This window comes from Dinoponera quadriceps, unplaced genomic scaffold (genome assembly GCF_001313825.1).
Source record: "Dinoponera quadriceps isolate SergipeBrazil2010 unplaced genomic scaffold, ASM131382v1 scaffold5784, whole genome shotgun sequence".
Taxonomy (NCBI): Eukaryota; Metazoa; Arthropoda; class Insecta; order Hymenoptera; family Formicidae; genus Dinoponera; species Dinoponera quadriceps.
This window is the reverse complement of record NW_014559724.1, coordinates 237,890-262,017: the sequence shown is the minus strand read 5'-3', so window position 1 is coordinate 262,017 and position 24,128 is coordinate 237,890. Positions and strand designations below refer to the sequence as shown.

General features: G+C 44.7%; 1 protein-coding gene across 7 annotated transcripts; it reads right to left on the bottom strand.

Annotated features, from left to right (window-relative positions):
* Positions 1-63: 63 nt before the first annotated feature.
* LOC106750431 (importin subunit beta-1) lies at positions 64-20,688 on the bottom strand. Of its 7 annotated transcripts, none has more exons than XM_014630771.1 (8): positions 19,962-20,687; positions 19,379-19,437; positions 19,106-19,288; positions 17,915-18,268; positions 17,695-17,844; positions 15,437-17,298; positions 410-513; positions 64-150 (listed from the first exon to the last, which is right to left on the bottom strand). In XM_014630771.1, exons 1-7 carry the CDS (start codon positions 20,020-20,022, stop codon positions 459-461), a joined length of 2,724 nt encoding a protein of 907 aa, XP_014486257.1. In that variant the 5' UTR covers positions 20,023-20,687; the 3' UTR covers positions 64-150; positions 410-458. The 7 variants fall into 7 exon arrangements, 3 of the variants coding, with proteins under 3 accessions (XP_014486257.1, XP_014486256.1, XP_014486258.1); XR_001374941.1 differs by lacking the exon at positions 64-150 and adding an exon at positions 3,056-3,434 and having other exon boundaries at positions 425-513; positions 19,962-20,688; XR_001374940.1 differs by lacking the exons at positions 64-150; positions 410-513 and adding exons at positions 1,233-1,323; positions 3,056-3,434 and having other exon boundaries at positions 19,962-20,688.
* Between the last annotated feature and the right edge of the window lie 3,440 nt (positions 20,689-24,128).

The window sequence follows — 24,128 nt, the reverse complement described above, 5'->3', positions numbered from 1 at the left end:
ATAAATGGTATTTGGTAAATCGCCGGTATTGTCAAGCCGACGATGACACGTGTAACAGCCCAAGTCCAAAAGTTATTTGATATCGATGTTAAAAATCCACCAGTTATTAAGGTCGCCAAACATGTGAAAAAAGATAACCGTCGCCCAATTCTGTCAAGCAGAGTAACGCTAAATAGATAATATATCAGCACACATCAAAATACGAGAAATATAATTTCCAGCGATATGTTATGCAAATGAACTTTTAAATTAAAAAAAAAAAAAGAAGAAAAAGAAAACCAATATTATATTCTAGGTAATGGCTAATGCAAACTGACATGAAACAAGCTTCATATTGAGGATGAAAAACTAAAATGAAGAAAACTAGATTTTGGAAAATCTAATGAATCACATCGATTTTCTAAATTACCTGTCATTTAGTGTACCGAATAAATACACTCCTATAGGACCTCCTGCGTTCAGAGCCACCAAACCGATCGTCGGATAAATCGCCCGACCGCACACAAGATCAAACTGCAAAATCGGTCGAGTCTTAAATTCAATGTATGCCTGATAATCGAAACATTTAGTTTCTTCTACAAATGTTCCGTCACAATAAACTCTTATATAGGACACATGCATGAAAAGAAAAGAAGTTAAGATTCATTCGAAATATGCAACTGTCCCGAAAAAGAATCTCTTATATACACATATAATTTTTTTTTAAGATTTCTCTCTAAATAATAATATATTTGTACATATCACGTACACACACGTATATTTGTAGAAATAATATTCATTTGCGATTGTACTGTGAGCTATTTTCTTCGATCTGATTCATTAATGACATACAAACGTTTATTGCAGCTTCGATAAAAAATACAAATTACCTCTCGTTATGTATTCCAATCGGATAAATGCTACATTAAAATCGCGAAACGAATTAAGGCAAAGATCACTCGATAAGGAGGAAGGAGCGAAACGTACAGTTGCTAAACACCGAGGAGAAACGCAACGTCACGGCTCAATGAAACTCGATTCCTCACCAAACATCCGCACGGATCAATTGATTACTTGCAATGATGAGCAATTTAATCGGCTATTTACAAATTGAAACGGTTGATGACTGTGCAATGTGTACTTTACGATCGGGACCACGTGACGTACGTCGATGACGATGGACGACGTGACCTCAGAAGTCTCGTATTCCCAGCCATGGTCGCAGGGCACGATGGACCACGACGCGTTGGGCACGAGCGAGTATGTCGTCATGACGGAGTTGTTCTTCTCCGTCGTCCAGTCGACATCGTATCGCGTGCACTGGCTATACGTCTCGTTGTCACCCTGCATTTACATCGCATCTTTTAGCCGACGCGTCGCATGAATAATACATTCACGCGCTGCTAAAAGTGGGATCGATCGCGCGAATCGAACGGGCGTTTTGGCGTCGGCCCGAGACAATGAATTCCGTGCAAGTTGTTTCACGAAACTGCACAACATATGACATAACTTTCCAGCTGTTTGCAGACTGCGAAGTAGCGATTTCGAATTACTTGCGATATTTAGCATATTCTCAAATGCTAATGAGACAAGTGCGAATGCCTGGGAATTTACAAGTATAAAACGCGCGTGAGTTTAACAATTATATCCGTGTCATTTTTATTTTTTCGCGTTAACGTGAAAATCATATATTTATAATATGATGAATCATTATTTGATATTTTAAACAGAGTATCTAATCAAACCTGAAAAAGATTTCCAGAGAATTCCCTCATTTTCTAGGCAATTTGTTAGAAATTTCAGATAAAATTGAAGTGTTTTTAAAATTATTTTACGAATGAATATATATTTATTATCTATCAAAATTCATATTTTCCATTGGTAAAAGTTTATAAATCATAAAGTAAAACAACAATATTTCCAACAATTGTGATCGCATCTTTTTTCCTTTATTCACGGGGAAGGAAAAACTACATACACTCTTCGGAAGCTGCAGTACTCGGAACTGCGTGAGTTGCTTTTAACCCCTTAATGCGCAAGCCCGAGTTAATTCGCGAGCAACGCTTTATTTTATATCATCATGAGGCACACGTCCGTATTAACTCGGGCGTGAAAAATAATTACACCAGTGCTATGATAAACACAATATTGAAAAACCATTTTAGTATTTTTACCAAATTGTTCTAATCGTGTAATCTAATTGTAAAAACCGTGCGTTTAAAGGATCAAGTCAAGAAGAACGAAGGAGTGACTTTTTCGAGCGCACGTACTCTGAATTTTCACAACTGATAGCACTCATAGCCTACGTTGGATACTGAGATATATGAGTGAAGTGAATCGCAATGATATATGATGTAACGCTAAATTCAAGAAGAGCGCCGACAAGAAACAACCAGCCACATTTAGCGCTAAATAAGGGGTACGGCGTGACGAAGCCGCGAATGAAGAAGCGGTAGCGGCGGATGTGATGTAATGTACCGACGTATGTAATCGACAGGTGTGTGCGTCCGCAGGTGCGTGTATATCGATCGTACGGATCGCGCATCTACAAAGCTCTCGGATCGACCAGCCGCGCACCTGAATCGCCGGGATGGCGAGCCGCTTTCTGCGAGCGGCGTCCAAGTTCTCCAGGCCCGGCACTTTGCACCAGTGCGGCGGAGTGTCGGCCATGAACAGCTGATTGAAGGCGCAAAAGCCGCAAGGCAGGCATGCCGGCAGACAGATCAGCCAGAGCAGCTGCTTCTGGTAACGACCGAACTCGCCGACGATCGGCAGAAGATCGTCGAGATCGAAACTATCCTGCGAGACATTTCGTACGTGGTTCTCAACTATGAGAAGCGCCTCGTATCGTTATCCTTCACGTTTTTCTTTTTGGAAAAATTCTCTCAACTTTCGGATTCATTCTTGAAATATCCGCAACGTAACGTCGACCTTCTTCTCCGTGAAAGATAACGACGCGGATGCCGCGTTATCGCGCCAACAATCGACGAGATTGACGCGAGAAAGACTCCGACCGTCAATTATCAAGGGATAAAGGAAATAGGGATAAAATGACGGCTCGTGCGATAATACTCACGTCATCCTCCGCGATCCTTTGGTCCCCCACGTTATCGGGCCGCATCGAGCCGTTATCATCCTGCCGCTCCATTTCGTGAACTTCGGCCTCGTCTTGCGATATTGAAAGCCCCCGATGATACCTTACAAGAGGCGTCACGTGACGTGCATTAGCCTCCAGCCAATGGACGATTCGAGCGGTGCGACGCATCCTCTTGCCGGGGTGTTCTTTTCGCGAAGAAAGCGCGAGAACGACGTATCTCTCTCTCCCTCTCTCTTTCTCTCTCTTTCTCTTCCACTCTCTTTCTCTCTATTTCTTTTTCTGGTGGACCGGCAAAGTGCACCACTATGCACCTTAACGATTTCGGCGTCGACGGCGATTCGTCGCACTGCGACTTCTACTAACAGGACGGGCCCAAAATAACAAGGACACCAGTGAGTTCGAGTGTTCCTACAATTGTCGCGTTTGGTGTAATTTTTTTTTGCTCTTTTCTTTTTCCGCGGTACCGCGGAATTGTTCGTTGAGAAACGCCGAAAATAAACTCGCAATTTTTCATCCTCGCTTCCGTAATCCGATCGGAAGATTAACGACCAAACAGATATGAATTAGTTTCCCATAGTGGAAACCCGAGTCGAGATTTTAGTCCTACTTCAAGTCGAATTTAATGGTTCCACGGTTAAGTCTTCCGAAGGTTTTCTATTCGTGCTCTTTTGATGTTACAAGTGGAAAGGCATAACGTAGAGCCTGAAAAAGACTTGGGAATCCGCGAGGAGTGTATGATCGAGAATGTGAGAATGGTCTGCGAAAATTGATGACACTGGAAATGCCGATCGTGTTTCTCCGTTCTGCAACTTCGTCGACGCGCCGCGAATGCCGAGCGTAATTCGAATCGAAGCGTGCCGGAACGTCTCTCGCGATCGAAGAAGACGCGCGACGTTTCGGACTTGATATCAAAGGAAGAGCAACTTTCTCAATCGCGTTCCCTTCGTTCGGCTGCACGCCCACTAAGCGAAAGAACGACTTGGAAACGCGGTGGGTGGTTGGTATCTGTAACGCGTGTCGCGAGGTGTGCGCTCTTCTAAATTCAATTGGGTTAAGGGTACTCAGAAGAGATTAAGAATAACGCCGACACATACCGCGTGTTACGGAGACCCTCGCGATACGGCGATCTGATACGTCCCCCCTGTCTTCTCCCCATCCGGATGAACGCGACGATTATTTTCGTATGGTTTCGATTGTCCCCATTGTTGCAATGAGAAACTACGTAATTCCGTTAAGAGAGAGAAATCCCTCGCGTTGAACTTGAAAGTGCGACGCATTCTCTCACGGAAGCGGCAATTCTCACCGGGAGCATTTCCGAGCAACGCGAGATCGAGGAATCCAAATTTTCACGTGACTATATACCCAGACATGTTCTCGAACGGAGATATGGGACAGATGTAAGACGGATGTTCGAAAACGGATAACGGCGGCGATGCGGTGCTTGTACACTTGAGCGACGACTGGTAATAATGGCATCACTGCGTGTGTACAGATTTCAAATGGAATTTTTATTTTCGGGTCGTCGTGTTTTCTCTCTCTCTCTCTCTCTCTCTCTTGTTTTTTTTTTGGTGAGGAAAGAAAAATCATGAAACAAGAACACAGGAAGCAATTCGCATTCCGCCGATTGAACGTCTCATTCCGTCCGTCACGACACGACGCGCTCGCGAGCGAGACGCGCGCTCTCTCTCTCTCTCTCTCTCTCTCTCGCGCATTTCCAACCTCGCGTCTTTGAAGAGGATCAAATTAAAACGGTGAGAAACAGCAGTCGAAATGACTCGGTATTGTATGGCACTGTCGCTTGGCGATTCGTATAATCGTGTTTCTCGCACACACAGCCGGTACAGTCGGCCACATTAATGTCTTAATTGATATGCAATCGAATTGTTCCGGCACGCGGTGGTCGTGCGCGAGTCGAGGACACGCGAGTGCCGAGGAGACGCCTCTCGCGGTTTCTTCGCGGCGAGCAATTCCGGCCGCGATCGCGATTTCCCTCCGATGTGTCGGAGCCTCGTCGTGGCCTAATCCTAATCGTGCGAGCATTAATGTGACCAATTATACGCGCTAGACACACTTCCCGAAGAATCGTCCACCCAGTCATTCCACGATCGCTCTGGCACTCACTCATAAGCGATGTAGCCGAAGTCACATTGTCGTTGTCAATTGTCAAACCTCCACAGGGAACACAATCCTCGCAAATCACACAAGACTGACTCGAACCGAATGTAGGAATAAACGATACGCGGTGCACTCACACACCGCGTGGATATGCCGCACCCTCTCCCGTTCAAGTTCTCTGATTAGCGACTTGTTTTACGCGGAACTTGCGATTAAAGAAGCAAGTGGAAGAAGAAAGAGAGGTACGATATTCTGCGAGTAAAATCAAGTTATCGTATTTTTTTTTTAGTTTCACTTGTAATCACTCGCCGTTCTAATATCCGAAAGATCAATCGTGCATGCTGTAGTTAATTTTCACACTTCTTGGAATGGTAAAAGAGAGATTCTTCGGAAGAAAGGTGGGAAGAAGATTCACTCGCACGAATTCAAAGCTCAGACGAAGAGGTGGCTCTGCATCGTCGTGTTTATATATTGCCAATTTCGAAGTCGCAGATTACGCGTACGTGTATAATTTGTTCCCGAAAATGTAACTCTGTAATCGAAACGCTACAAACACGTCGCGCGTCTTCCTTCACTTGACTCTTTAATTCGAGAATCTCGGGATTTCCGAATATCTGACGTCAAATCCGCACAAATCCGAGTAAATGTTCCGCACAGTCCGAGATAATTCTTCGTGTTACATTGTACACTTGGAAGATTTTGGCTTTCTCCCTCTCCCTCTCTCCGCCCCCATCGAAATCTAAATCGCGACATCCGAGTATCCTAACTAGACTAAAATTCTTCACGCGTCGGCTGTTGTGAAAATACCTCGCGATTTTCGCATCGTGATGGACAACTCTGTGCGACATGATAGCAGAACCCGTATTAAATCCGACGTATTTGTTTCTTTGTTGCTTTTCGTCCCCTTATAAATTCCCCCGAATATACAAAATAAAATCTCTTTCTGTGACATCACATTCCTCGAAGTAACTTCATTCCCTCTCCCCTCCTGTTGTCTTTTTTCCATCTCGATAATCCGTCGGGAAACGACGGGATACCCGCGGCGAATTTGGCGCATTTTCCCTTAGCTCGATACCGATCGCAGCTGCAAATAGGACATCGAGTTGAGCAAGTGTCGATGATTAACATCCCCGGTCATCGGCGGGGAGACCGAGCGTCGATTCGATCGCCCCCTCGCGCGTCGTGAGAGTAGGCCGTGATTTCTTGTTCTCGTCGCGCCGATCACGATCGGCTTGCTTATNGGGGGGGGGGGGGGGGGCCTTATTCTACAGAGATCGGCGGATCGAGTGCCAGGAGGTAGCTGAAGGAGAGGGTGGAGCAACGGCGGCACAGGCGGACGTTCGTCCAGCATCGTCCACTTTATTTTTCGCTTCACCCACGCGCATATAGATCGTCCAAAGACACATTTTCTCTCCAACACACCTCAAATATAATTATCTCAATCCGATCGTCTCTCGATCGGCAGCACTCGACACGCATACATACACGCACAAGTGCACACACACGTATTCTCACTCTCTCTTTCTCTCTCTCTCTCTCTCTCTCCTCTCTTTCTCTTTCTCTCCCTTTCTCTCTTCACTATCTTTCTCTCTCTCTCTCTCTTTCTCTCTTGCACGCAACACACCAAGTATCATCCACACACGCAACATTTTTTTTTTCTTTTTTTATTTGTTTAATTAGTTCGCCCATCTCATCGCGGCGGTGGCGTCGCTCGTACTTGGCGTCTGATCCCGAGAAAGAGGGCTCGGGAGTTCCGGTTGCTAAACGTCGCGGGGAGCCTCAGCGAGTGTAGTACATACTTCAGCTGAATCACGCAATCGCTGAATCGTGCAGGGGCAACTCTCCCTGTCTCTCCCGCGGCGATTTCACGGAAGCGCGAGATCCACCCGCGGATTTCACGACTTTCCTTTTTGATATTATCACTACTACTACGCTATTGAAGTTTTTTTTGTCGGGTGCGACGGTGTTAATTGATTAACACAGTTAGTCACACTATGGAACACGCGATTCTTAATTGACGGATCGCAGTTCGGAGATCATCGATCGACGGTGTCCCCCCGGAAGCTCGCGTCACTTCGACCGACACGCGTCTCCGCGAGCGGAATTCTCACGCCTTCGGCGAGACGGGGTATCGTGCGGGGAGCAGGGAAGAAAACGAAGGAAAAACAAGAGGAACGACTCGCTTGTACACTCCCGCGATGCCGCTGGTCGAGCGCCATCGCCGCGCGGTCAAGCGCATCGAACAACAGATTTACGCGTTGGGCTCGTGTTTCGCGGCTCAATCGTTAAAAAATATTATCGAAAATATTGTCTCGTACGTACAAGGACACCGCAGGCGGGCGGCGCATCGCGGGGACGTCCACGAGCCCGCGGGATCGTCCGGGATCTCCGAAGAACGGCGACGCTGCGGCTGCTACTAGTGCAAGGTGTCAGGGTAATGAATCTAAGAGTCCCGTCGGAAATACTGGGTTGTTCGGTAGATTCGCGCGGATTTTTCCACGAAAAACGTCTAAGACGCACCCAAAAACGCAAGCAGTAAGCAAACTGAAGCAATCGCAGTCGAGGAGTAAGGAGAATAATCGACGTGATTGGTCAATTTTCTTACTGTTCATTTTCCTTCAATGACCTGCCATCGAGAACAAAAACAGCCGATAGATTACTGACCGAAGTTACGGCCATGTATAAAAGCATCTGCCTTGAAACTTTCGCAGAAACGAAACGTACGAACTGACCGAGCAACCCAACATGTTCCGAGTCAAATATGTCCAGTGACTACGTTTAAATACGAAGACAAACGTGCGAAGGAGAGAAAGGCGTGAAAGCGTACTGTCGATCTTTCTCTTCTCTTTGGCATCTCCTCTTCTCGGCTTTCCAGCCTGTTCGAGCACGAGGAATTTCCGATTTTTCAGGGCACGCTCGCTTTCCAGTGACATTCCGGCGATTATTTCTGACAATATGGTCGGTGAGACCTGAATCACACTAGAGCAGATTTCTCCGTCGATCCCGCGGCCCGACGGACGGCGCGATCCGGCCCGCCCCGCGATACAAAATTTATATTTTACTTTTACACATGTTTGCTTTCGTTTTCTCCGTACATCGACGATCCGTTCTCCCTTCTCGAACGTGACGCCGCGATTCACGACGAATCACGAGCCAACCACATCACATCACGCCATCATCAACACCCTCATCATCTCTCATTCTCAGCAGCATCAACATCATTCTCAGCATCAGCAACATCATCATCATCATTGTCACCAATCATCTCTTTCTCTCTCTCTCGCTCTCTATCTTTCTCTCTTTCTCTCTCTCAATCTCTCTCTCCGATCCGCTCTTTCAGTCATCATCGACGCATCCTTAAGTATAAACTTCACTCCCTATTTCACAGCGCACATCATCACTGATACAGCGTAATGCACACGACTTTTAAATGTAAACTACGTAATACGCTCTCACACGTACACGTTCCCTAATAAGCATCGCACGCACTCTAGGAGTCTCGACGATGAAAAGGCTAACAACTAATTAGTCGACAAGGCGTCGCTTTGTCGCACTATGAGTTTCCCCCCGGGCTGGCTTCGCGTTGTGCCTGCTGCGGCGGGACAAAAGGTCCTCGTCGTCGCGCACCGGGGACGACCTTACGCCGGAAGGACGGCCTTCCGTCAAGACCTAGCGTGCGGAAGACGGTCGTTGCGGCGGAACGTCGTTTGTGGGGATGGTGTCGTCTTTCGAAGGGAGGGCTTGTCACACAGCGGTGAGTGATAATCTAGAGAGCGGCGTCGGAGTCCGATGATTATTCTTCTGAGAGAACTCTTGTTGTTGCGTTAACCTCCTATGACTTTTAAGAATCTTTGGCATGTGAACGTTCAAGACTTACGAGACGGACTTGTTTACGCGGATTCCCCGAGGCTCCGGCTGATAGAGGATTTTGCTCGCGGTCCTCTCCCTCCCCCGATACTACAGAACAGGAGAGCTAATTGAGGAAAGGGACGAGGATCGTCCGTCCGACGAGGACGTCGTGCACGATGCTCGTGCGAAGCCAGCCCGATGAAGCACGGTACTCGCGAGTGGACTCTCTCCTCTGCCGACGATCCCGACATGTGCGTTTCAGGCTCGATCAGGTTCTCGAGGTAGAAGGGAAAAAAAGGGGACTTCGATCGTAGGATATGCTGGATCAGGATCGTCCGACAGAGTCCGTCGTCCGTTGGCGATCGAACCGCGTAAGGACCGCGCGGTGTCGCGTGAACCGTGCTCTCGTCAGGGTAGAACGTCGACCCCTCGCACACGAGAGTCTCTCCGAAAATCACAGTCGCATATAAATCTATTATTTCTTCTTTGTTTTTTTTGTATTTTCGTATCTTTTGTCACCCTTCCGTCAGGCGGCCGACTGTATCTCGTCGCTCCGCTTCGTCTTCTACGATCTCCCTCTTTCTTTCTCTCCCTCTCACGCTCTCTTCCTGTCATTCTCTATCTTTCTCTCTCTCTCTCTCTTGCGTCACAAACCTAAAACTTCGCTTCAACCATTCACCAACAAATGTCACACTTCACTCTCGCACCTGATTTTTCTCCACTTGCGCTTTTCATCTCCTCCCTCCCCCCTCTCACACTGGTGGGAACCGACGACGCAATTCGCCGTGACTTCATACCGGTACCGAATCGATCTTTTGGAGAACACATTTGCTGATGCAAAGATAACCATTGCGCAATTGAAAATGTAACCAAGTAAAAATTTAGGAAAAATAATAAAATCATCCTTATTTTATATAATATTTTCTAATAAAGATAAGTTGCTGGAGCATATGTCAACTTATATAATCTTTAACGTGACTCAATGTTTTTTGAATTTTCAGTTTTGGTATTTCGATCATTCTCTCTCGATTTAGATATGTACAAGTTGATAATAATAAAGATTAAAAACTCAACAGAGAGAGAGAGCACGAAAAACATACGGATTAAAAATGATCATCATTTTCTATTCGACTGTATGTGACTTCTTTTCGCCTTCGTTAGAACAATAAAATTCTGGGTAAGTATAGATTCCATACATTATCTGAATTCGGATTGGCTGTCTGTGTATTATTAATCAATATTAAAGAGCAGATGATTTCTAGATGATGAGTTTCCAATTTGGTATAAAATTTCGAAACAACAATCAATCTCGGCACCGGTTAATAACAAAATCAGAATCAGCTACGAATTCCGACGACCGTCATGTAGAGAAATTGCAAGCTCTCACTTTCACTCTTTTCCTTTTTCTCTTTCTCTCTCTCTCTATCTTTCCCTCTTTCTCTCACTCTCTTCGTCTAATCACTACTATATGGAATGTATAAAAGAAAAGGATACTCGCGTCTCTTTACCGAGTCTATCGCGATCGAGCAATTTGTTATCGATCGCGATTGTTAACCAACCGTCGTCGGTGATAACCATGCTGATACAGTAAGTTATCAAAATAATCTCGGCGAAGTTTTGGCGTCCAGGGGGCATTGCGTTTCGATAAAGAGAATATAATTGACTCTCTCGATAAACACAAAGCGGTATGTTGAGATTAATTAATTACTAAGTATGAAAAAGAAAGAAACAACAGCCAACCAAATAAAAACCAAATCGCGGCTATTGTAGCGATGTATGTAAATTATTACATCGAGGGAGGATATAAATATTCATTGCGTATTACGTACGCACCAAAAAATTTTTTGGACAAACGTATATAAATCATTATTTAATCAATTAAATAATAAATTATCAAGTGAGAAACGGAATCAAATAATAATTTCATTTAATTTATTAATTAGGGGACGTTTCAGGTGTTTTAATAATAAATTACATCATTGGGATTCAAGATTCTTTCGCGGAAGGCTGATTCGTTGCATACGTTTGTCCAAAAAATTTTTTGGTGTGTACGTAATACGCAATGAATATTTATATTCTCCCTCGATGTAATAATTTACACACATCGCTACAAAATCGCGATTTGGTTCTTATCGGTCATTATTTCTTCCTTTCTTAGTTGGTCACTAATAGAGCCGTTTGTTAATATTCGTAATAATTAATTACCATTGACCGTGCGGAAATATTTAACTATTGCATTTTTGTGTGCTAAGTTACTTAATAAATTTTGTCAGATCAAGTGGTATCATGTTTTGCAATTTATTATTTCAAAAAAAAAAAAGAGATACAAAAATGTGTCCGACAGATTTTTGAAAATCGCTATTGAACAAATAGCACCAGCAGCCTTAAAATACATACAGAAATGAAATTCCTCGGATAAATATTGCCACAAATTCGAAATAATTTTCCTGCGCATTTGCAAGAAGGAAATATATCAACCCGCGACAAGACATTAGTTTTACCTTACAATTTGTGAAAATCTTTTGTCATAGAAAAATAGTTTATATCCTTCTTCTTTGAAAGAGGTTCTAAAAAAAATATATATTCGTCCTTATTGTGTGTGTATTCTATTAAATATTAATATATCGATAGAGATCCTTCAAATCGGTAATTAAATGTTTCACTTGCTTATTTACAATTTGGCAATATGTTACAAATTACCTATCGAGAATAGTCCATCATTATCATCATGTCTCATCGTTACAAGACTTAAACGCGTAAATGAAAAATCAAGTTGATGTAAACACCACTCAAACGAATAAAAAACAAACAGGTTATCTTTCCTCTCTTAATCTTTCTGTATATCGCGCGTTACATAAGTATAGATGCGACTTAAAATGATTCTCGTAAAAAAACCCAGACTACGAAAGTATCGTGTGGCAACACTTATGCGGGTATGCAACCAACGTCGTCACATTGCAAAATAATATTCACAAGTATAAAAAATCACCAGAGGAGAACGCGTACGTCTCGTTTTGTACGTGCATCGGTTTCATCGACGAGAAAATTCAAGTCGCACGAGAATTCTGGCCTAGAGACGCAAGGTATGTAATAATAAATCAGCCAACGTGTGATCGTCCGATACATTCTCACAGTCTCATTTATCGGATGGGTGCCAGAGAAAATTGTGCGTTTTCACGCTTACGTTTGTTAAAACACGCTTGCCTCGTGTTTTAAACTTGAGAACTTGAGACTCCTACGCTACGTCATTATGCATCATCACCCTCTCTTTCTTTCTTTCTTTCTTTCTTTCTCTCTCTCTCTCTCTCTCTCTCTCTCTCTCTCTCTCTCTCGCACTCCAAAATTCACATAAGAGGCGGATACGAGTAAGGGACGAGGACAGGGTATATTACGAACGAAATCGTTATAAAATACTCAAATTACGAAAAGTACCGGCACACCCGCTGGCGAAAGTATTTGGAATGCATGGCACTACCACAGACACGTTTCTCGACGACGCGACGTAACCCACGTATCGCATTGTTACGGCACCGACCGGCCGGCCTCTTTTCCCTTTTTATCTTTTTTTTGACAGAATGTCACTATACACTTGTCATGACATGTTACGTATCTAATCCAGTTTCCGAAAATACGCGAGGTAATAGACTCTATATACTGAACACGATTCGCGGTCGGCACGGCGCTGGCTACGTGTCATCAAGGACGCGGTACAAGCGGAGGTAGAAGTACGGGATACTTGAGACAACCCGGTCAAATGTTGGAGGAGTTGCTTGCACGAATCTCGAGACTTTATTCGCGATCTCGTTCGCGATGAGATCCGTCACTCTTTCTCTTTCCAAGTGACACTAGGCTATGTCAATCACCCGTTTAACGTGACTCGACTAGTTTACGCGATTACGGTACCGCTTCGAAGTGCTGGTGAACCGTGAAAGGGCCCTCCCGTCATGCAAAAGCATCACGACGGGACGGACGTCCCTGCACGGCAACGTGCGACCGGGAAGACGATGATTTCACCCAAAACGGACTCGAGTGATTTGCGGTGCGCCTCAGACGTCTCACATGGAAGGAAGAAACGAGTGTTTAAAAAATGTCTGGACAAGCCGTGCAGCGTTGTTCCAATGGCAGTGCGAAAAGCTCTCTCTCTCTCTCTCTCTCTCTCTCTCTCTCTCTCTCTCTTTCTCTCTCTCGCGCGCGCTCCTCGTCTGTGGCGCTACTTGCGAGTACCGTGATCGCGTAAAGTGCTCGATTACTAAGAGGGATGCACGTGTGTAGTATGTATATCAACGGGGTCAGGGCAGGGAGAGTGTTTGAGAGGGCAGAAGTGGGGGGCGGTGGGTGGGTAGGTGAGTGGATGGGTTAGTGGAGTGGGATTGATCTTGAGCACTCGATATCATTTGTTCCTACGGACGTTTAAGGCCGGACGAGGACTTCAGTACAACTAAATCACTTATACCAGCAAAATATTAACTTTAATGAACCAACAGAGCAACAGACATTCACGTGTATACGGGGGGGAAAAGTAACATATACAACTCGTCTCATACAACTACAACAGATCACGCGATATACTCGCGCAGCACGATCAGAACAGGGTTCATCCATCACGAATTCCCCTGATCTTTCACATTCAGTCTCTCTTTCTCTCATTGCCAGTCACCCTATCTCTTTCTCTCCCTCTCTCTCTCTCTCTGCCTCGTTATTCATTCGCACCTCGCTCAGATTACACAGGAAACTGAAATCTCTTTCATACGTGCATAAATTCGACTCTCAGCAATGATAGCTATAAGATGTGATTCGGAATCTGGTGCACATCGTTAAAAAGCTCGACAAGGGCTTCGCAACGTGTCAACCGTGAATCAAAAAGTCTATCGTCTTTTCTCTTTCACATACACACACATACATATACACACATACACACGCGCGTTTGTATTTTACTATATCTTACATTCTCTTTCTTCCTCATCTCTCTCTCTCTCTCTCTCTCTCTTTCATGCTGTCACTTTATTCATCCAAAATTCTCCCTATGTCTTTCATTCTCACTCTTCTTCACTCACACATGTACTCTCCGTTCAGCCTTTCTCGGTTTTGCTTGATTACACTCGTAGCATCTCACTTTCTCCTTCTCTTGCATATCTTCTTCCGTTCATTCCTCTCACAGCTCACAATCATCACGTCCATCGAAGTAGTCTTCTCAACAGATTTAACCTCTCAATCACGCGGGTAGAAGTCGCAAACTCGTTTACCAAGCATACTTGCAACATCTCTCTCTCTCTCTCTCTCTCTCTCTCTCTCTCTCTCTCTATCTCTCTCTCTCTCAGCAGGCTTCGGCCTTGGCTCATTCATCGGCAACATCCACTTGCACTCCTCATCATCCATTGTCGGTATTCGGCAGACAGGTACTACTTATTTACTCTCTCTCTCTCTCTCTCTCTCTCTCTCGCACACTCTCTTTTTCTCTCTATCTCGCGCACGCTCGTTCTCTCACTCGTTTTCTCTCTTTCTTTCTCTCTCTCTCTCTCTCGCTAAATACCCTTTCTCTCGGATCATAGGCTGCGCTCGACGCCGATATCGATAAAATACCGTCGCCAGGATAGGGACACGTGCAGACTCATCACCCCATCTCTTCGGAACTCACGCACATCCATCAACTCGCATCCGCAACATCCAATCTTGTTGTCTTTGTATTGTGTTTGATAGCTTTCTAGTCAAATCAAATTGCACGACAGTACAACCGTGGGGTGATCTGTAAACAACAAAAGCGAGCCAAATATCAGTCACCGTCGCTCATCGGTGCTTCCGTTTGGGGAGGGAGGGGTTCCGGGCACAGGCGTCTATCGCGGTATACACGGCGAGTCCGGTGAGGGACAGAGAAGAACGCTACAACGAATTCGTAGCGCATTCCTCTCGACATTGGGATCCGGAGATCCTCAATGCCGCCGCATGCTCGCGTGCTCGTCTATGCGCGCGCTTCCTCTCTCTCTCTCTCTCTCTCTCTTTCTCTTCCGCCCTCCCCCTACTTTATATATCCTCTAACGTTCCTACCCTAACTACACTCGCTACGGAAATATCGCTGTTAAACGACGAACGACACTCGCCATCGCAGCAACGAGGACAATGCACGGCAACGAGAGAGATGTAACTGATCAAATGTGCGAAAAAAAAAACATGAAAAGGCGGCGGAGAAGGTAAAAGCGCGTGAAGAGAAGCGGTTAAAGTAATGAGGCTACAATCCCGTCGCTAGTGAGATATATATATACGGACCTGTATGACTGTATAAACTCAAAAGGAAATGCAGTGTCGGGGTGCGTCTTTTCGAGCGATCCGCGCCGAGGTAATTGCGAACAATCGAAACATGGTGTTGACATGAGTGTCGAGGCAAAATGGTGGGGTACTCACCAACTGGACGTAGCGTTGGCGGCGGTCTTGAGCTTTCGAATCTCTTTGGCGGCCCAGCTCGCCAGAGTTTTGGTTTTATGAGTGCGCGACTTCCGGCCCTTGGCCAGCAGCTCGTTGAGCGGCTCGGTTTCCACCATCGGCAGTAGTTTGGCTCCGAAGACGGTAACGAGGTCGCCCAACAGACCCACGGAGGCCGACACGTTACCCTCGGAGTGCTCGCGATCCTGGGCGATGGCTGTGATGAATTGCAGGATGTACGGCACGTGCGGCTCGATCAGAGCAATGGCGGCGTCCGGACAGTTAGTGCCGTCCCCGCGAAGGCCCTGGACTATGCCGGTGTAAGCCTCGAGCACGCCTTCGCGCAACTCGTTCAGATAGTCGATCATGTCGTAGTCGCTTCTGTCGACGTTAGCCTGCGACGCCTGCACCAGGGTCTGCAGCACGACGTCCAGGTACTTCTTGAACTCGGGACCGATGCTCAGCGCGATGTCGCCGAAGGCCGAGAAGATCTGGGGTTTCACCGACCGGTGGACCGCGTTGTTGCCAAGATTCTCGAGCAACAGTGTCATGATCTCGTCGCAGTAGGGTAGCATCTTGTTCTTGAGGGCACGGCAGATGTCGCCGGTCAAACCGACCGCGGCGCAGCACACCTGATATTCCGCGTGATTCTTCAAGCCGAGGCAGAGGTACGGCTTGAACGCCTCCATGTACTTCAAGAAGCCCTCGCCGAGCACCTCGACCAGAGTGGAGACCGCCATGAGCGCGTCCTCCTGAACGCCGCCCGCCTTGCAAGAATTGGAGCTGAACATGGCTAGCAGTGCGGTCATGATTACGTCGGATATCTGCGGTGCGTCCTCAGCGGTCACCTTACGTAGTACCGACTGCAAGGTTGCGCACAGAAGAGACTGCAGATCGTTGTATTGCGCACGATCCGAGTGGCTCTGTATGTGCGACTCCATCTGCAGTACTTGCTGTAGTCTCTCCAATATCACCATCGTGGTCTTTTGCACGGTAACGTAACAGTCGCGCGGCGAATTCTTCACCATCTCCATCAGCGCCTCGTAAGCGGCGGATCTCAGATTCGCCTGCGCCCCGTCCGGTCGGTCCGTCGTTTCCAGGAGCCGTTGAACGATGAAATCGAAGTACTGGGACATGCAGTACGTTTCCGGCTGATTGCCATCCTCGGTGGCTTCCGCGGACTCGTAGCTCGCCTCCGCCAGACCGGTGAACGCCCAGCACACGTTCGCGGCGACGCGCGGCTCGGCCTTCAGCCCGTTCACCAGGGACTCCAGCAGCGGCTTCAGATAGGTCTCGTTTATCGCGGCGTCCGGAATGATCTCGCATATGCGGCCGAACGTCCACGCAGCTGTGTCCCGGACGACCACACTGTTGTCGTACATCAGCTCGATGAGAGTGGGCATCGCCTGCTCCACCAGCGGTTTCAAAGTGGTGGGCTCCAGACCACCCAGGATGGAGCCGAAAGCCATCAGAGCCGCGTCTCTGTACCTCCAATCGGGGCTCTTGATGTTGTCTTTGACGAACGGAAGAACGAACGGAACGATGCTCTCCTCGCAGCAAGAGGACAACAGCATCAGACAGACACCGGCGGCCTTCGAGGGGTTCCAATCGTCTTCGTCGTCGAACTCTTCCTGTTTGGTCAGCTTCTTCATGAGCACCGGCACGAGAAACTGCAGAGCCCCCTTGGCGTAGTGCCGCGAAACCTTCAGCGGCAGCCGGCCTCCCTCCGACGCCTCGCCCTCTTCCATCGACAAGTCGACTTCCTCGTCGGATACATTCGACCAGAATTCAATTCCCTGCAGCGCCACCTCATCGATATCGGACTTCATAGCCTCCAAAGTGATCTGCAACAAAACCCCCATCAGCAGGTGCATACGATCGATGCCATTTCGGGGCCTGAAGGTGTCTCTAGAAGTCACTCGATTGACTGAGAAAGCCACATTTAAGGCACTTTTATCAATAAAAGTGCGTTCTGAACGGATCTTTGTATTTAAGTCATTCTCAAGAGATGTATTTTCCTATCGGATGTATTGCGAAACTCATCGGAAAAAAATTGAGCTGCCTTCTTGTGAATGATGGGTATTAAAAATATAGTATCGGTTATAGTGAGTGACTTTCGATTTAAACGAATGTAACGAGCGTGATGATGTTTCTTCTCCTTTATTATCATAGTAATTTCCTTTCTTTTGCTCTCAATTTTCGCCCGTGTTCACCGAATAAATCGATCAACTAGTACTTACGGGAAAGAGTGCTGGCGCCATGTATGGTTCCATGTACTGATAGTACAGAGACATAATTTTCACGAGACACTGTAATGCAGCCACTCTGATTTGTGTATTAGTGGACTGAGTAGCCTCACATACAACTTCCATGATGAAGTTTCTCTCTGACTGCAAACAGAAAATGAATTGTTAAACCAACGTTTATCGCACCGTAAAATTTGCGTGCGCAACCACCAACCTCCTTCTCGAAATTTCCTTTGGTGAACTCGAGTGAATTGTACAACGCGCTTGTGGCCGCCAATCGAACATGATTCGACGTGCCCGAACCGTTCATGCCGTGAATGATAGCGGTGAGAATCTGATTTGACTGCGACACTAATACTTCGCTCTCGATCTCTTGGCAGATATATCCGATAGTCTCTAGAGTAGCTTCCTTCATTATGTCGGTACTGGACGGGTTGGTGACATTATTGAGTAGCACCTCTATCAACTCATTCCACTGCCCCACAGGCAACTCGGCAACAGCGACGTAAGCGACACATTGTGCCGCGGAACTTGGCCTATTGTTCTCAGTTCCTAATGCTCCTAAAATCTGCAAGAGAGCAAACGTCCCGCTTTGTCACATGCAAGGAAAATGGCACTTGTGTGTCTACGGTATGTACGGTTTACTTGAAAATTTCACTTATTAACACCAACATTTCAATAATGCATACTTCTGACCAATAAGTCGAAGGGATGCTCTTAATGAGTTTTGGTTTTAACTATATTCCACATGAGCTAACTTGCAGATTAAAGTTTTCACACACGTATCTAACGTTAAAACATTGAGTGGGAAAGAGGAAAGTAATGATAAAGCTATTATTTTATCTCTCTTTCCCGAGTGTATCATTTGTATAACACAAGAAAAATCGTACATCATATATCTAACGTTAAAACATCGAGTGGGAAAGAGAAAGGTAGTGATAAAGCTATTATTTTACCTCTCTTTCCCGAGTTTATCATTTGTATAACACAAGTAAAATCGTATATCATATATAATACAAGCATTTACCACAAACAATATTATATATAGTATGCAAATAATATGCATTCATCATGATATAAATTCGCCTATTTCATCGTCATATTTCATCATATTATTTTCTATCATCGAAAGACAAAGTGGACATAGATATTATCTGATAACCTAGAATAAACGCTGCTTTATTAGAAAACTTGTGCCTGGTTCCAGTAGCAAAGTTAAAGACTAATCAATGATTAACTCAACTGAATTGACCAAAACAGCATTGATCAGTTCAGCTAATTCCCTAATGTGATTGGTCAATTATGTTCAGTTAGTCATCGATTAGTTCCAAACCTTAATTGTGAAAGTGAACAAAGTGAAATAGCGACAATAAAGCGAAGTCCTTGATAAACACACGGTACTTACATTTTTCTTGATGTATTCCCTTGTTTCAGCGGGAATAGCAAGCCAGCGTTGCTGGTACTGGAACTTCATGTCGGGATCCTTGGAGGTAAGTTGGTTCTTGAGCTGTAAGCCCGCTGCCATACGGGCGATGGGGCTCGCGCCGACTGTGAACAGCACAGCGCTGAGTCGTTGTACGAATTCATGCTGCAACACGCGACGGAGTAAATTAAGATGAGCGGTCATTTGTATATCACAGAATTCTCGTATAAATCTCTCATTGCCACGTTTACTCACGAGATTAGCATCAGCCGCCTGTTGGAGAAAGCTCTGTGCAGCCACCAGCTCATTTTTATCTGCAAAGAAAATGAATACATCGCATACCCGGTATCTCTCTCCGCTACGTCGGGAGGCTGCGAATTCTAGGTTAGAGAGTAGACGAGCACGACCGTACGGGGTGCGAGAGAGCCAACCGTCGCACACACGCACGCAGGACAATACTTTTCCCGCGGCGAACAAAGCGCCTAGCAACAGCCCGCCGGAGCACGATATCGCGCCGCCGCTGTCGGAGCTGGCCCGCTGCATCTCATCCGTTCGCATCGGCGACGGAGCCGACGTCGGGGAAGGCGCGATGCGAGCCCGCGGACGGCAGCCACGTTGTGCACGTTGCGACAGAAATCGTCGGAGCGGACGGAGCGCAACGTGCACGCGGGCGCGACGTCATTATCTCGCGTAGATCCGTCTGTCGTGCGCGCGCGAGCACGACGGGGATCGGCGAGCGAAATTTCGAGGGGAAAAAGCGGACGGGCGAAAACGGGCCGGTACACGTTGTACGTGACACCGCGCGACGGCACGCGAAGGTAGCTCCCATCGTACTCACCCGACGAAACGGTCCTCTCGAGGACCTGGATTAGCTGTAACGTCGTCGGATCCATCTGCATGATTACGGTGAAGTGTTCCCGATCACACGGCTCGTCACACGGTACCCGTCGTCCCTCGGCGGTGCAACGCAGAAGGAAGTTTTATATCTGCTCCCTGGCACGAAAAATCTCCTTGTCGCGGCCGGCGGATACCCACATGTAGCCACCACCGAATCAACTGCCTTCGACGTCCCCCCCACTCAGACGCCCACTTCCTGCTGGCTGCTGTCTCTCTCTCTCTCTCTCCTTCTCTATCTCTCTCTTTCTCTCTCTCTCGCGCCGGAGCGAACCGCCGTCTATCTCCCTCTTCTTCCTCTTTCTCCCCTTGACTCGCGCACTCGTTTCCGTCACACAGCAACGTGCGGCGCAGTGATACAAGCACCTTTGATATTCTCGCGCCCGATCCTCGCACGAACGACTCGGCCCGCGACAGGCGCGCACGCGAAAATGCAATGTCCTTCCCGGAGGATGACGCAACGGCGGAGCGACGATGTTTTTCCAAACGCGAAACCACCGTCGCATTTTTCAAGCGCGACAGTGTTATGTCTCCAAAGAGGCGAACTACTTTCTTGGCGCGCGCGGATGCACGTCGCGCGCGTGCGTGAACCGCCGCGGACGCACCACCTAGCGGTACGATGGCGCAGCGCGTTAGTCGCGCAGCCGTGCGCTGACCGTTGGAGGGAGGGCTTCTCGATATGAAACGTTCAAAATAGAGGTGGATGATGTCGCTGAGAAAGAAGGTATATCCAGGTAGTCGATTGTGAAACATATCGCTTTCTAATAGCCGATTATATTTTTCAGATATTGAAAGAAAGAGAGAGAATTGTAGCGCTTGGAAAAGTCTCTCAATTTTATTACTCAACTCTGTATTGGCCGTATAGTTTCCATCATTTTAATTGATGTCCACGTAGAATAGACGAGATTCAATGCACTGTGACTCTCCCTCTTTGGCAAAAATAATAGTAATATAATGATTCAAGAAGCGTTTTTTTTTATAAATTACAGTTTTCAGTTTCTCTGTACATGTATGTTCAAATATAAAATTCCTTACAGTAATAATATACAAATCAAAATCCGGCAAATGCAAAAATCCTTGAATCGAAAAATCATATACAAATAAATTAATTTTATTTATACAAATATGTAATATAATATAGTTATATAATATTACTGTTGAATGCTTGCTTGCTAAAATAATTAAAAAGCAAGTATAAATTAAAGGATATAAAATGAAATAAATATATAAGTTAAAAATCGGGTCAGCTTGCTGCTTGTCGATTGACATGATTGGTAGTATGACGAAAATAGGATGATTGATTATTGACTCTTTGCGGATTCCCATTTTGTAGATATAGTATGGACACGAATCAAGCGACTTAACCGATAACACTGGAAAGTTGGTGTAATTAATTTACATCCACTTCTTCAGAGAGCGCGTTGAAAGGAGGATTCTAAAAAATTTTTAAGGCACGATCTTTTTTTTTCTCTTGTTATTCTTTTCTTATAGCTTAACCATTCTTAAACTTCTTCATCACAACTTTCGAATTACCTGACCAAATCCAAAAAATGGAATATTATTTCATAGTGTGTAGTTCTAATATCTCCGCTATGAGTCGCTACTATCTTCAATAAGCAATCGAAGTAATACAACTCGTCGATAGGGCAGAAGTACTTTCATTTTCAAGTAGTGTGACCCAACAGCAAGACAGATGTATTTTTACTTCATCAAGAGAAGTAAATAAAATATACTACAAACTGTAATTTCGATAAATATGATGATTATGAAATACGTAACGAACGTTGTATACTGTTTCCGTTCGTTTTATGTTAGCGATTAAAGCTGAAAGAACATTCTTTGCTTCAACGTTAAATAACTCTCAAACAAAAATAATATTATACTGTAATCTAAAAATACGCAAATTAAAAGGGATGGTCCGCGATCTCAAGCTATCATTTAACTAACTTTTTTTATTTACGCGATAGAATATGACAAATTTGATAAAAAATATTGCGTACTTCAATTTATATTTGCGTAGCATCATAAAAAATAAGCTTTACATTCGAAAATGTATTTCTAAAGTAAAACCTATAAGCTGTAATATTTTCTGAAAACATCTTGTTGGTATTATTTTTACGGAGATTATAGAATTTCTAAAGTCGTTGAATTGTTCTTATTTTTGTAATCGCGATTTAATCTTATATATATGTATTTTATATGATAAAATTGTACTGTAATTGATATATTATTTTTGACGCATAAAAAATATAACGCTGCACCGATAACTGCACTACTATTTTTTATACCTTTTTGTACTTGCGTATGTTCTACTTTCGTTTTAGTATAATTTCAATGCAACTAGGAAAACAAATATCTTAGTTGTTCTAGGGAACATACAGTCGATACTTTTAATGTCATGTTATTGGGTGCAATTTAATTGGAATGTTATCGGCGTGATACCTGTCATTTTGCTATCCAGCGAAAATCTTTCTTCAGGCGAACGGTGTAATTAGAGAATAGCAATGATACGGTTTACGTATGATTGCCGAGAGCAGTAAATCGTGTGCCTATTCAATACTAGCTGTAATCTATAATCAAGATGAACAGTAACGATCGTTTAATGGTCATATTTATCCTTCGATCGATACGTAGAATACACCGCTGATGTATATTCTTCGTCATTCAAGGTTTCATGTATATAGTGTTAGTTTATTATTAGTGAATTCAATATCGAGAGAGACGGAGGGAGGCAGAAAAAGAGGGGAAGTCTACTAAATAAAACTTCATATATGTACATAAATAAATTTATGACAAATAAATGCACTACTTCTCTCTCTCTCTCTCTCTCTCTCTCTATCCTTCACACTGAAATAATCTCATGAAAGCATATAAAAAACAAACAAAAAATAAAATTTTCAACATAGAGAACCGAAGCCTAGTATACTCTGTTACACAAAACTTGCAAATTTATCTCCTAAAAAAGGAACATCGTAGTTCGCTTTTTTACATATTTACGAGAATTCAACTTTAAGATTATTCGACGAAATATCACGTTGTCGAAAGTCCCTACTACATCTACTTTCAAGCAACTGTAGTCAATTAATCACTGATCAGCTTCATCTTTCGCGCTCCTTCGCATTTTGCCAGTGAAACCATCCGTAAATTTACAGCCTGTTACGTAGAACAGCAACAGCGTCCGGATCTACAGTGTTTATTCGCGCATTTGAATTGTAGAACCGGCGTGTTAGAGTCATCGCTAGGTGGGCGCAACTGCTTTCCTCAAGTTACAAGGGTGAATTAATTCGAAATGCAACCCTTGAATTACCGATGTAAACGAATCGTTACGAAAAGCAAGATAGAGAAAAAGGGAGAGACGGTGAGAAGGGCTCGAGTGGAAAGGACGTGAAAAACTCTCAGCTGACCGATCGTTTTAGTAGATTTAATGAAACGATATACAGAATACATTTGCTTTCGTAATGCATCGCAACGCATTCTCGCGTGCCTTACCATCTATATCACATGTCAATTTTTTATTTATAAAATATAATCGTTACAATTTTTTTTGTTCTCATGTCTTGCCATTAAACTGCATCCTCGTCATATATCGAAAGTATATATTTATATATATTTTTTTTATGTATATATAATATATTTATTCATTTATGTATATATATATATATATTCATTTATGTATATCTGTATTTATATATTTATATATTTATATATATATATATATATTTATATATTTATATATTTTCTTTATATATTTATATATTATTTTTCAAGCGAGAGGAAACTGTGTGTGGCTCGGCACAGAATTACAACGAATCAGGCCGGAAAGAAGGTTTCATGAATGTGCGCGCGTGTATAGATGTATGTGTGTGTGTGTGTGCGTGTGTGTGTATGGTATATACTCTCTAATACAATATTACGCAGTAACATATTCACGTGATATAATGCAACGCGTCGCCGCGTACGACGGTCGTACGGATGAAAAGGTCGGCGATCGCGCGCCGAGAGAGTATCCTCCTCTCACGATTTCTTTATTGTCGCTCGTCGGAGTTACACCTGCCGCCACTTTCTCTCCGTCTCTTTTTTCATCCATTTTTCCTTCTTCCTTTCGCGCATT

Coding starts and splice junctions, on each gene's coding strand:
- LOC106750431 (XM_014630770.1), bottom strand. CDS start 20,022: ATGCAGATGGATCCGACGACGTTACAGCTAATCCAGGTCCTCGAGAGG. Junction 18,269..19,105: donor GGGAATACATCAAGAAAAAT/GTAAGTACCGTG, acceptor GCTCTCTTGCAG/ATTTTAGGAGCATTAGGAAC. Junction 1,324..15,436: donor GCCAACGCTACGTCCAGTTG/GTGAGTACCCCA, acceptor ATGTAAATGCAG/GGTGACAACGAGACGTATAG.